The 12,698-nt window shown below is 42.5% G+C and overlaps 1 protein-coding gene across 3 annotated transcripts in view; it reads right to left on the bottom strand.

Annotated features, from left to right (window-relative positions):
- The window catches only part of GARRE1 (granule associated Rac and RHOG effector 1), a 62,952-nt gene that overhangs the window by 15,684 nt on the left and 34,570 nt on the right, over positions 1-12,698 (bottom strand). For all 3 annotated transcript variants that reach the window (XM_056500711.1, XM_056500713.1, XM_056500712.1), the window contains exons 3-7: positions 5,872-6,078; positions 3,473-3,613; positions 3,096-3,191; positions 2,795-2,956; positions 1,696-1,854 (exon numbers count right to left, since the gene is read on the bottom strand). In XM_056500711.1, coding sequence (XP_056356686.1) covers positions 1,696-1,854; positions 2,795-2,956; positions 3,096-3,191; positions 3,473-3,613; positions 5,872-6,078 — 765 coding nt within the window. The remainder of the gene's footprint in view (positions 1-1,695; positions 1,855-2,794; positions 2,957-3,095; positions 3,192-3,472; positions 3,614-5,871; positions 6,079-12,698) is intronic.

Below are 12,698 nucleotides of genomic sequence, written 5' to 3' on the forward strand. Positions count from 1 at the left end.
CCTCCAACCTCCTCGGGGCAGGACTGGGTGTGCACAGCACTGAAAGCCCCTGGAAAGGAAATGGTGGAAGGTGCAGCATCCTCCCAGGCACTCCTCATCCAGACACTCAGGAGCCACCAAGTGCTCCTGGATTACAGCTCAGTCCCACAGGGCTGCTGAGAAACTCCTTCCTCCTTGGCCTCATTTCCTGTACCTCACTGCTGACTCCCAGCATCCTACCACCAACTCAGGCAGCTGAAGACACAATCCCATTTTAGCCATATCATTTTTCCAGTCCTCTTGGTATTTATTCATATATAATACATGTTTTCCTTCAAAACACCTAAGTAGAAATTTGATAAATTCTACTATTCCACAGTTTCTCTGTCCCTGCAAAGACACCACCTTCTTATGCCTCCCTGTAAAACTTCTCAGACAAACCACTACCATCTCCCATCCTTCAATCCCTATATCTCAGTGAAGTAAGGAGTGACAGCAGGTTCTGCACCTTTGATTTCAGGCTGCCATTATATGAACAGTCAGCTGAACTTCAGTATAATTTCAACCTACTTCTCTAACAGGCATTTAATATTAAGGGACTATCTAAGATCTGGTATCTAGTATCAAAGGGATGCTGAAGCAGAAGTATCTGAAAAATTCATCATTTCCAATTTATCATCCAACGTTACTGGAGAACCTTTTAACAATACCAAAAGCACATTAACTTGCTAGGATGAAAGGTCTAGGTCACCTAACCAGCTGTATGATTTGTCTGAAAAACAGATTTACAAAATATGCAGCTATTTGGGTCCTTTAATCACAAATTAATAATGAAGCCCTCATGGTCTCCCATCACCTTGAACAAGGAATCAGCAGTGAACCAGCAAGAAGCATTTAACTCACTGTAGGTTAAAGACAATTCAAAGAACACTTGACAAAACTATCACAGGCCACAGTGTACCTTTATGCTTGCATTTCCTTCCTGTTGAAGGAAAGTTTTAGGTGCAGTCTTTTCCCCTACTCACAGCAGTACAAAAAACCTACATATTATGCAGGCACACTTCACTAAGTGCAGAGATTGCAGTAATTAGTCATGGGAGCACAAATGCATTTTCATATCAGAGTATGTTCTAAGCATCTCTTTTTATCAGCTGCTTAGACACTGTAAATTCCACTGGTTTTCTTCCCCTCAAGAACACATATGCCTTCAGCAAGGCATTTACTTGCTCTGTCTTCTGTTGGAGGTGTCAGGTAGCATTACCTGGTGCAGACACTTGCTGGGTTATGCTGGACAGGAAACTCAAAGCTTCCAATCCAAGCAGAGAGGAAATGAAAAAATGGCAGGTTTTGAAGCTAATTTGAGAGGGGGGGCAGATGTGTGCTTGGGTCTGCAGTTTTTTTAACATGATCATCTATAAATTTGAAAGTATTTCTATTTCTCTGTGAAGTTGAAGTTTCATGTCTTGTGTTCTCTCTTGAAACAGAGACCAGGAAGCACCTGGTGCATTCTTCTGCTCCTGTGAACTCCAGACACCACCTACAGACTCCCATTCTACAAGGACACATTCTGCTCAGGAATCAAGTTAACTGCAGCACTAAAAATAGAGCAACATAGAATAAGACACTGCAAATTAATTTCTAATCTCCAAAATATCTAGTTTCTCTTCAGGGTGTTTACATAACTGTTGTTTTGCTTAGACCATTGGTAGCACCTACCAGTCCAGCCTGGCCAAACAAGAGCTGCACAGCAGTTTTGCAGGCTCCTCTCCACGTGGAGGGGCAGACCTGGTTCAGCACTTCAGTCACGGGGGAGTCGTCCCGGGGCGTGAGTCCATTGTGGCATCCTGCTTCCTTGATCAGCTGCAGCATTGTGTGCTGAAAAATAATAAACACTCTGTCCTACCCAACACACTCACAAATGGTACCACCAATTGCATGGATTTGTCATTGTTCTACATGCTTCTCAAACAGCTGTAATGTCTGCAGCCTCTGAACAGCCTTATATAACTAGGAGAGCTCCATTGCAGAACAGAAACATGGAAGATATCTCTGCTGTTTGGAGCTCCAAAATCATACACTGTGTTTCTGTCTATATTCTTGCAAACTAGTTTAATCAAAACTATAAAAAACACTGCAAAGACAACAGAAAAGCAGCATTCTAAGCAACTTATTATTTCAACTCTTTCAGGAGCAAGGAACTGGGTTGTTCTAAAAAAAAAAAAAAAAAAAAAAAAAAGTTAAAGTGCTGATTAAAATTGCCCAAACCACTTCAGAGTGGACATATTTTCCATTTGTTTATACTGCAAATGCAATTAACTTCTCTATAACAATAATAATTTAAAATTATTTTTAAAAAATTTATTCCAGTTTGTAAGATGCCATCAAAAGGAGCTCTGTTACAAAGCACTGTTTCCAAGTATCTCCCTTGGCATCAGGCTGGGCTGACTTATGTGGACACCTAAGAAGATGAAGGCTCTGACATCCATCACCTGGCTGGGAATCTGTAAGGGCTCACTTCCCTCTGCACTTCTCCATACCTAACACATCTACTTTCAGAAAGTCCAGAGGTGCTTCACTGCCTCCTAGATCTCTATGCCTGTGCTTCTCTCAGACTGGACTGAAATTGCTCAGGTGGTCAAATGTCATCACAAACAGGCGTAGCCCTGCAGTGTTATCAGCACCATGTTTCCACAGGAAGCCAGGCTTCTAAACACAGGTTTGGCACAGAACTTCTACTGCTGCTGTTCTCTACATTTTAATGAATTCTCCTCTGTCTCCCCCATCTTTACTTCTGTGGTTAATTAGGAGTTATTACCGTTTTCAGCTTCAGGTTTTCTGCTGCAGACTCATTGAAGGAGATTCCTTTCAGAAAATGGGATCCGATCTGGACAGGGACAGTGGGCAGCTCACACTGAATGGGCTGAGGTGGAGTCTGTCTCCTTCCTGTTTGCTGGGCTTCAGCTTCACTGCAACAGCCCTGAAGGACAGAAGAACAGATCAATCAGAGGAAACTGTGACATTAGAAAATCCTCATATGGGTCCAAATGTTTGTGCACTTGAAGTACCCGTTTGCAAGGTGAGGAGGGGTGAAAGAGAGCAGGTTTAGCAGATCCTACCTGAAGACTTGCTTCAATTGCTTTTGGGTTCAAGTGGAAGCCAGCCTTCATTGCATATTCACAATGACCCAAGCTCTCCAGAGCCACTTTGTAAGCCTGACATTAAACAAAAAGTTGAGATAGCACAGGCGTATCAGCAAGGAAGCAAGCACACATCACTGTGTCTGGGTACAGATAGGGATGGGAACAAGGATTTACCCCACTCAGTTCTATAACATACACACATTTATCATGTAAGGTTCCAAAGCTGTCATTCCCAAATACCTCTGTGCTGTCTGTGGTACACAATTCTGCAGGAACACACTCCTTCCCTATTTCACTCCTTGACCCACTGACTGTACTACATGCACATGAAAGCAGCAGACTTGAAAAACCACCTGCAAAGCACTGTCAATTTTCATGTTTAGCTCTTTGAGCTGATGTTCAGGGATGGCCACACTCTGTGAGCAGAAAAGTTGCTGAACTTCAATTCCTGCCAAACATCCATCACAGCCTCTTTCTCGCAGTCGAGATGTGGCCTGTAATGTAAAATAAAGATCCAGGGTGAGGAGGGTCAGCATTAAACCAGGGCAGGCTTAAATCAATTTCAAAAAAGAGCAAAAAAAACCCCACAGACTTTAAAACCTTCTACAGGAGATGAGAAGCAGTACCAGGGTAAGGACCTAGAGGAGACTTTATTATAACTTTCACAACTACTGCTGCTTTGGAAGCAGAGCTGTGATGTAACCTGCAGAGCACATGGGTGTTGGCCAGCACTTGGATCCAGCATTGTTTGCTGTTACTATTTCAGCTCCTTCTCAGGACCTGGGATCCTGTTACACACACCACACCATGGCTGTGGTTACCTGAGGAAGGACTCCTAACTCCAACATAAACAGAAAACATATTAAATCCTGTGTACAAGCACTCCTGTGTTCATGGGTTGATACATTTCATAAAGTTCTGGGTGATTACTGTGGTGCCATTTGAGAAGAGCCACACAATGCTAAGATCATCTTAGCACAGCAAGAAAACAGCTTTGTGTGTATGATTTTGAAAAACAAGAAATAAGCCAAATATCTACTTTTAGCTGTAAAATCCTACATCACTGAACAGGGCAAAGCAAATAGATGTGGGTTATTTTCCAGTCTAGGAAGGAGTCTTGCTCTAAAGCAGGATGTCCAAATTGGAGGGTTCTGGTACTACAGCCAATGGACAGACATGGGCTCACCTCATGGACAGAATTACTGCATTTCCCAAAGTAAATCTTAAAGAGCAAAACCAGTTTTGAGCTACTGACAAAGTATCACCTTAAACTTCACTCTGAAGCAGCAGTGTTCTCCTGCCAGAGGCTGATTTTATAGGAAAACAATGTATTGCCTTCCACTCCAAAGTAAAAATTGGCAAGGATTTCAGTATTTCAAATCCCCTTCTATCTTTATATTAGTCTAGCTAGAATTATGAGAGAGAGATTTCATTTATTTAGAAACCACATATTTTTCTTATGCTGTCCTAATACCCCACACAAATACTCCAAATTGATTATTTCAGTCAATCATAAAAACTGAGAAGTTTCTTCTATTGTTCTTCTGGAACTATGGAGAATCTGTATTTTATCTCTCTCCTCTCCTTGTATGTTTAATACAGGATTTGATTAGTATAATACTTGTACAAAACTATTTTGAAATATGGTGCTTCTGAAAACCAGAAATAGGTGAAGTGGGCTGCTCATAAAGTAAAAAATAAAGTTAAGGTCCTTGATTCGGTGAAGCTGAGTTTAATTTTAACCACAGTTTAAACAAATTTTATGGGAATTGCAGGGCATTTCTAGAAATAGTAGTTTTAAGAAGCTAAGTACATTACACATAAAATTAACTACTTTTCTGCCAAAAGGTATAGCTATACCAGGATTAGACCTGTTACAATTATCTGTAATACACCTAAGGCACTCCCAAATCCCTATTTTATCCAATGAAATAAATGATTTGCAATAAAAATTACACACAATCCCTCTGCATTCATGTAACTTATTTACTTTCCTGTACCTTGCAGATGTTAGTGATAAATGGAGACCTTGACAAGATTTCCAGTCAGGATGACTAACAGGCCATGTGGGCTCCAAGTCATCTGAATTTAGGGGAAACACACACTCTGTGTCTGAATCCATTCTCATCTATCAGTCTCCAGACTTCAACAGTGCCAGGGAAAGCAGAAAACCTCCTAAAACTGAATGTCTTTATAAAATACTGGTTTTGGCTGGCAAAGTAAGGATTCCACAGTTGACAGGTGTTTGTGAAAGTACAAGTCCAGAGAGTGGCACATTTAAGTAACATGGGTCACACTCCAACAATGCAACATCAAGCTTAACAGCATGAAAACAAAAGTGTTAATAATTACTACAAAGATTTTAAAGCACAGAATAGAACTCATGCTCAAAATTTGAAAGAAATAGACATTATCCATTTTTCCTCATGATTTTACTCTGTTTTCACAAAGACTCCTTGAGTTTTTTATTTTTAATTCCCTCTCTGCCCTATTTGAACACTGGCAGTTCATTACTAATAACAAAAATCTGTTTGCAGTGTTTGTGTGCTCCTTATGTAAAACCCTATCACAAAGAAAACTACACAGGGCAAAGACAGTGCAATCATCACATGACTAAAATGAGTTTTAGTGTCTGAAACCAACTGTGCCACACAGCATGTCTTCAAAACCAGGTATTTTCTGCCTTTGTTAGGGCACCCAGGCTGATTTTAGGTTTCACTCATCTACTGTGCTTACAGCAAGCCCTCCATACCTCTGCTGCTCCCCTCCACGATCTTATTGCATCCTCCAGCTCATTTGTGGGGCTTGTATTTGAGGCTCCAGTCCCACTAACATTCTTCCTCTCCTGAGCTACAGCTTCAGCAAAGCAGGAGTGTGCCACTGGCTGGACCTTCTGCAAAGCCTGTGACAGGAATTGGAAGTGGACCTGCATCACTGTCAAGAAACATCGCCCAAGTACCTGTGGGAGACAAACAAACCAGTTTTAAGCACAGAAAAGAGCTTTCCCTTCTTCCTTTTTGTTTGGTGTTTGGGGTAAGGAAATATGTTAAACTCTGATCTTTTTTTATTAAAATAATGCTGATAGTAAGTAAGGCATGATATTTAACAATTCACTTAAAATAAGAGAGCATTAGTTTCTATGAATGAAGGGGACATCAACTAGTCCTGAGTAATTTTTAATTTTGTACTCAAGTTCTGACTACTTGATGAATGAAAAGCTTGCTCAGTTTTTTTGCTTGGCAAAATCAAGCACAAAAATGGGAGTAGCATATTATCACAAGGACCAAGTCAACACCAAAACCCACCTGCACAAAGACCTGGCTGAGTTTCTGATAAAAATCCAAAAGAGCAACAACAAAACAAAATCACTTTAAAACATGAACACAAAATGCAGGAGTTGGCCCAGCAGTTCACCCTGCAGGGAGAGTGGTCGTGGGCAGGCCATGGGCACGGACAGCCTCCTGCCCCAAACCCCAGACAGCCAAAGCTGAGCCTGGCACTGAGCCTTTGGAACACTGCACTGAACTCATGCCACGCTCCTCAGCAAGGCCAGGCCAGGGCAGCCAGGAGCTCCCTGGGCTGAGGGCAGGAGATGCACCCAGCACCACATCCCCTGCAGGCACTGCCCCTCCAGCTGTGCCCAAAGACACCCAGACTCCACAGGACTGGGGCCAGAAGAGCAGTGCCACCATGCAGGGACATCCTGAGAGCCAAGGGCCCCAGCAGGAATCCTGTGTGCCTCTGGGGCTGCACTCCCTGCACAGGAAAACACTGACAGCCAAGAGCAGAACTAGAGAGCTGCACAGAAAGGATTTTCCACATACTGTAGAAAGTATTTAAAAGCTATTCAAAGTGTTTCTTTTATGAAATTTATCACACAAAGCGCTTTAAAATATGTATTTGACTTTGATTTATTAAAAAATACTCAACTTGAATTCCATTTTAGGAATAATTCATAAAATACACAGATAAAAATACAAAGCCATCATGCCTCAGAGCCATTAAATCATCTGCCTTATTTCCAGCTACATTCTTCTGGATAAAACTATTCAGACACGATGTATCTCCCTGGCAGGACTCTCCAGTCACACCAACAGCTCTGTGCATTTACTATCTACTTCAGAAGAACCAGGGGTGGCAATGCTTTTTTCCACTGCATCCAGACTCCTTTTGACATTCCATTCTGGTTCAATCACTTCCCTTCTTTGTACAAGGCATAAAATTAAACATTTTTGGTACTTTGACTGACCTCTGAAAGTGGAGCTTGCCTTATTAAAAAAAACAGTCAGCAAATGATAAAATGAAGAAAACTTCAACCTTCCTGGGTATGAGATTAGAAACATTTATAAGAAAACTGCAGGAAGAGGCAACTGGTGATCTGAATTATTTCTGTGTAGGAAGAATGCAGTTCCCAGGGGAAGATGAAACTAGACTCATTAGGAGTTTCAAGCTGATTAAATTTCAAAGAATATTTAAGGTACAAAGGTTGAAGTTTCCCCAGCCTGGGAATAATGCTCAAAATAAACAAATGATTTAGGTTTTAAGTGGCAGCACACAAAGTTCCTATAACTTAAAATGTTAAACAGTGAAGATAAGTAGTAACATCTGCTTTACTGAACTTCTGTTTTGTTTGAAAAAAATCCATTTCTCCAAAATGCCTTCCTCCAAAATGGATAAGGATGGTTTACACTGCTTCTCTATCAAAGGGGTGGAGGATTTTTGCACTGTTAAACCTCCCTTTGGATGAATGGCAGATGCCAAATTCACTTTAAAGTTTCAAAGAGTTCACTTGTTGAGGAGCCCAAAGTTTGCCTTATCCATGGGAAGGTGCAGCTGGCAGTGAGCTCCCCAGGCAGGGCTGACCCTGCAGACAGCACAGGAACCTCTGCTGCACATCCCTGCAACAGCATCAGCACATGGATGCAGCTTTCCACAGTTAGAGACACCACCAGGGCTTTTCACACTTTATTGTCCCTCTTGTGCCATGCAGAAGTGTGTGACTCTCCTCCTTCAGAGCAGAATAAACATAAACCCTACAACTGTGCAGGAATCAAAGCTGAACTGCAATCTGCTCAGGTGGCAAGCAGTGGGATTTCCTTGGGACTGGTGATGTTTTTTTTAAATTTCTTAGATTCATTTATATTGCATGAACTTCTTCAGCTTCCAAACTTTTTGTCCCACAGAACAAGCTCCACCACCTTGACTCCCTGACCTGTATCAGGCAGGACAGCTGCTTTTCCCAGCAGAGCCTTACCTGAAGGAATCTCTTTTCCTGCTGAGGCACTTGGAGGCAATGGGACTTTTGGTTCCCTACCAACAGGAGCACCAGGTGAGATGCAGTGTTAGGTTACTCCATCCCACTTTATCCTCCTAGGGGGGCACACAGTCAACTTTGGAATATTCCACTGGACAAAGTGTACACAAAATTGCCAGTTTTCATTGCTAAACAGGGATGCCATACAAATTGCCCAGCAAGAAAATCTTGCACAACAGATTCCTTAAAACAGAACACTACCAGTAATAAAGTCAGCAAATAACAAGTGTCAGTTTTCCACACTTGATAAAAACATTGGCTAGCAGTTCTCCAAGTACTGCTTTATGCAGTAGAACTTTCTTCTTTCCCCCCCCCCTTTTTTTTTTTTGGCTATTTCCTGAAACAAGCAGAATGCTCTAAAAGCCAAACACCACAACAGAATTATTTGGTGGTTTCCCTTAACAGCATCCTTAGTGGCACAGCCTGGCTGCCACTGCACTGCTGTGCCCCATTATGAGCCAACAGCCTTCCTGTACCTTCCCAGAAGTGGGCAGAATATCACTCATTTTCACTCCCTAGCAGTTCCCTGCAGCTCCAAAGAGTGATCTCATGGACAGAACACCTTCAAGGGAAGACTCAGTCATGCCCAGGGGTTGGAATCACCTGCAGGCTGAAATGGATTCCAGCAAAGCTGTGAGACTTGGGAAACCTAACAGACTCATTTCTTCCAGCAGTGACCTTAAAAGCCACTCCTCATAATCTGATCCTGACAGCTACTGAAGTGGTCACTATCATTTAGCAGAAAAACAATTAAGTGTGAAGCACTTCAAAAATAAAAAGCAGCAATTTAAATGTAAGACAAAGTATTTTTTGCTACTAACAGTTCCTCAACTTAGAAGAGTCTGGAGCCAGTCCCTGAAAATCCCAGGAAAGAATACTTTTAAAAATAGTTAAATTTGGCTTTACAATGTTTGCTAAGGAAAGCCTACATTTAATATTTACTCAGACATTTTTATCTCACAAGATTCTTGCTCAAAAACATCTTAGGCTATTTTATACACATAAAAGCCAAAAATTATCTCAATTTAATACAAAACAGAGTATCCAAGAATATATGTGAAGCCCAACCATGCTTCCCTTTTGTACAGGAAGGCAATGTGGACATTCCTCATCACTACCACTTGTAAGGCAATACACAAGCCCTGTGCAACTAAAAGTCACTCTTCATATTTTGCAATAGTGAGGCTTCTGCAAAGCTTCACAAGAGATGGGGAAATACTCTTATTTTTACCAGTTTTACTCCTCCCTACAGATTTGCTTTAATGCTTTTATTACCAAGCACAGAGTTACTGCATTCCCCCAGCTGACAAACAGACATGGAAAACACCTCTCATTTACCCTGATTTCCAAGCTGTTCCTCACCCATACAGGCACAGAGTACCCGAGAATTCAAAGGTGTTTGAAAGGGGAAAAGAGAAAGAAGAAAATAAAAGTCAGCATTTGCATTTCTGAAATAAAGGAACCTTGGGAAACTCCCATCTGTCACCACACTTTGATCAAGAGAAGTCACCTTACACAGCCTGGCAGACAGTTCTGAGCTAGCAAGCTTTGTTCTAAGGAACAATAAATAAATTAAAAACCTCAGCCCATGGTGCTATACTCCAGGTTGCACAACAGCTTTCAGTCCAAATTCAAGTCAGGTATGTTCACCAAAACTGAAGTTTTCTTGACATTGCCTTCCCTGGGGACAGAGCCCACTAAAGTAGATAAAGACATTGGCACCTCAGAAAAGCCACAGCTCTGCTTGATTCCTAAAGCCAAACCTGCTCTGCTGGGACTTCTCACTGCTCCCAAAAACTAAAGCCTGGGTTAAGCAAGGTTTAGGAAAATTGCAGTTTCCTTAGCTGGGCTCACACACAGTGTCTCATTCTCATGTCCTTCTCATGAATCTGGGGTTCTGCCCCACTGCACTCTGAATTACAACTCACCTCCCACTGCTTCCATAACACCAGGTCTTCTATAACCTCCACCCCTCAAACAAGAGCTCTGCAGAGCCATTCTCAGGGTCCTGCTGAGCTGCCACTCGGGGGTTTCTCCATCTCTCAGAGCTGTGAGTTCCTCCAGTCATCCACTAGAGAAGCTGACAAAGCAACTCCAGCTACACCTGTATTTCCCTCCTGGTATTTTCGAGGGGAACAATTACACTGCCTCACACTCTTCCCCCATCACTTCCCTGTTCAGTAAACTCTGATGAAGTCAGGCAAGCCCTTTATGTTTTTCTGCTTACATTGTGAATTTTTTAATCCTGCTGGCAGTTTCATGAAATGTTAACTCCTCTATCCACCAGGGGCGAAAAAAGTGAACCACTTTTTAAACTGAAATTTCAGCATCAACAGCTCAGTCTTCAAATCCTAGAAAAGCACAATGGGAGAGGATCTCACCAGGTCACCCTTCTGTCCCTAGCAAGGAGCAATTTCACCTAGGTCAGTTTTGTCAGATGCAGGTTTAACCTGTTCCATAAGCTCTGCTCCCTACCCTTTGTAGCAATCTACATCAGTGCTCCACTAACATTACAAAGGATTTCCACAGCATCTAATGTGACTCTTTCCTTCTGAAATTTAAGTTACTTGCTCCACCTTGGACATGAAGAACAGACACTGACATGTTCTGGCAGCTTCTCACATATCTGAGCAATTTTGATTTTCCTTCTCAGCCTCCTTTTCTGTAGAGTCCATCTTTTCAATTTGTCCTCTGATGTCCTATTTCCTGGATGTCTAACTACTCTTGCTACTCTCCTCTGCTGCCACTCCAGCTGCTCCCTGTTTCTCCAAGTGCACCAGCAGTGCTGTGCATGTGAACTGCTGTGTTTAAGGCCATAACAGCCAGTGAAGAGTTCAGTGCTCAGCTCATGGCTCTTGCAGGTTAGGGTTGTGTTAAATACAGGGTAGCAGTGTCTTTGCACACAGCAACAGCACTGATTTATTATTTCCAATGCACAACACTGACCCTTACCCAACATCAACTCCCACAAGCCCTAGGACTGTTCTCCAGAACTGCTGCCCAGTGGGCTCTACTCCTGAGGCTGAAAAAGTCTATTTAAATATTGCAACATTCAGCTTTCCCCTCTGAATTCCATCCCAACTGGAAAACTCATCTGTTCGAGATTATTTTTAGTTCAGCAGGTCTCCCAGCATACTTATATCCTGTGCTTTCAAGTCACCTACAAACAAACATATTCCTGTAGTGGCCTCTGCCAAGGTCCACTTCAACAGTGAGCAGCTGCTGCTCCCTGGGCACAGCCACCCAACCCCTGTGCCTGCAGAATTCACTCACCTACACCACAGTCCTGACTGACCCACAGAACAAGCAAATCCCTGCATTCTGCTGATGCTTAAGCCAAAGCAGAACACAACACTTGTCTCATTATACAGAAGTTCCCAACACTCTTGCATACTGACTTTTTTCAAAGCCATGTGCAAGATGCAGTTTTAATTAAGAAAAGAGCCCAGGAAAGTACGATGAGAAGTGGTGGGACAGCCCAAGAGGTGCAGGCAAGGAAGCACAGAAGCATTTCTGCTCTGCTGGCATTCTCCACACTTGCTCCCACCACAGAGGGGAGGGAGCACTGCAGGTCCACACAGAGCCCAGAACAAGCCTTAGGCCTGGCCAGGTAAAGCTGGGACCAAAGGAAGCTTCTCTGGCTTTAGGCTGGCAGGGTCTGCACCCACCCAAAGCAAACCCTGCTCTGCTTCTGCTCCTCAGCTCCCTGCTGAGCAAACCCTGCCTGCACAGCACGTGGGGCAGGGCAGAACCAGCACCCACCACTGCCTGCCCACTGGCAAAAACAGTTCTACACATGGCTCCAAGTCCACAAAAATCCCTAGAAGACATCTAGTGCTTCCTATGTTTTTTCTTTTTTTAATTCAGAAAGTCTTTCAGCACATCTATTAAAGATCAATTAATTACATAAACTCACTCTTTTATATACATTGCTATAGCTTTAGCTAAAGAGTGATGTTATTGGATTGTCTTTAAAAATATTAGCCTACAGAGATATTTATAACAAATATACAGCCCATTTTACTTCAGCCTGTACCAAGTATACAACACTGAGAGCTGCCACACACAACTGCAGGGAGAGTTGTGACTGACAAATTGCATCCTCCTCAACGATTCCATCTGGAAGTGGTGCAGTTAGAGAAGGCAGATAATGCCTGACAGGCACAAACATTCACTCTTACAAAGTTACCTGGAATTTAAATCAAAACCAAGAGAACTTAAAAGTAAGTTTTCCACTCAGGAAGTAGTTCTGAAGGAATAACTCT

This window comes from Oenanthe melanoleuca, chromosome 11 (assembly GCF_029582105.1).
Source record: "Oenanthe melanoleuca isolate GR-GAL-2019-014 chromosome 11, OMel1.0, whole genome shotgun sequence".
Taxonomy (NCBI): Eukaryota; Metazoa; Chordata; class Aves; order Passeriformes; family Muscicapidae; genus Oenanthe; species Oenanthe melanoleuca.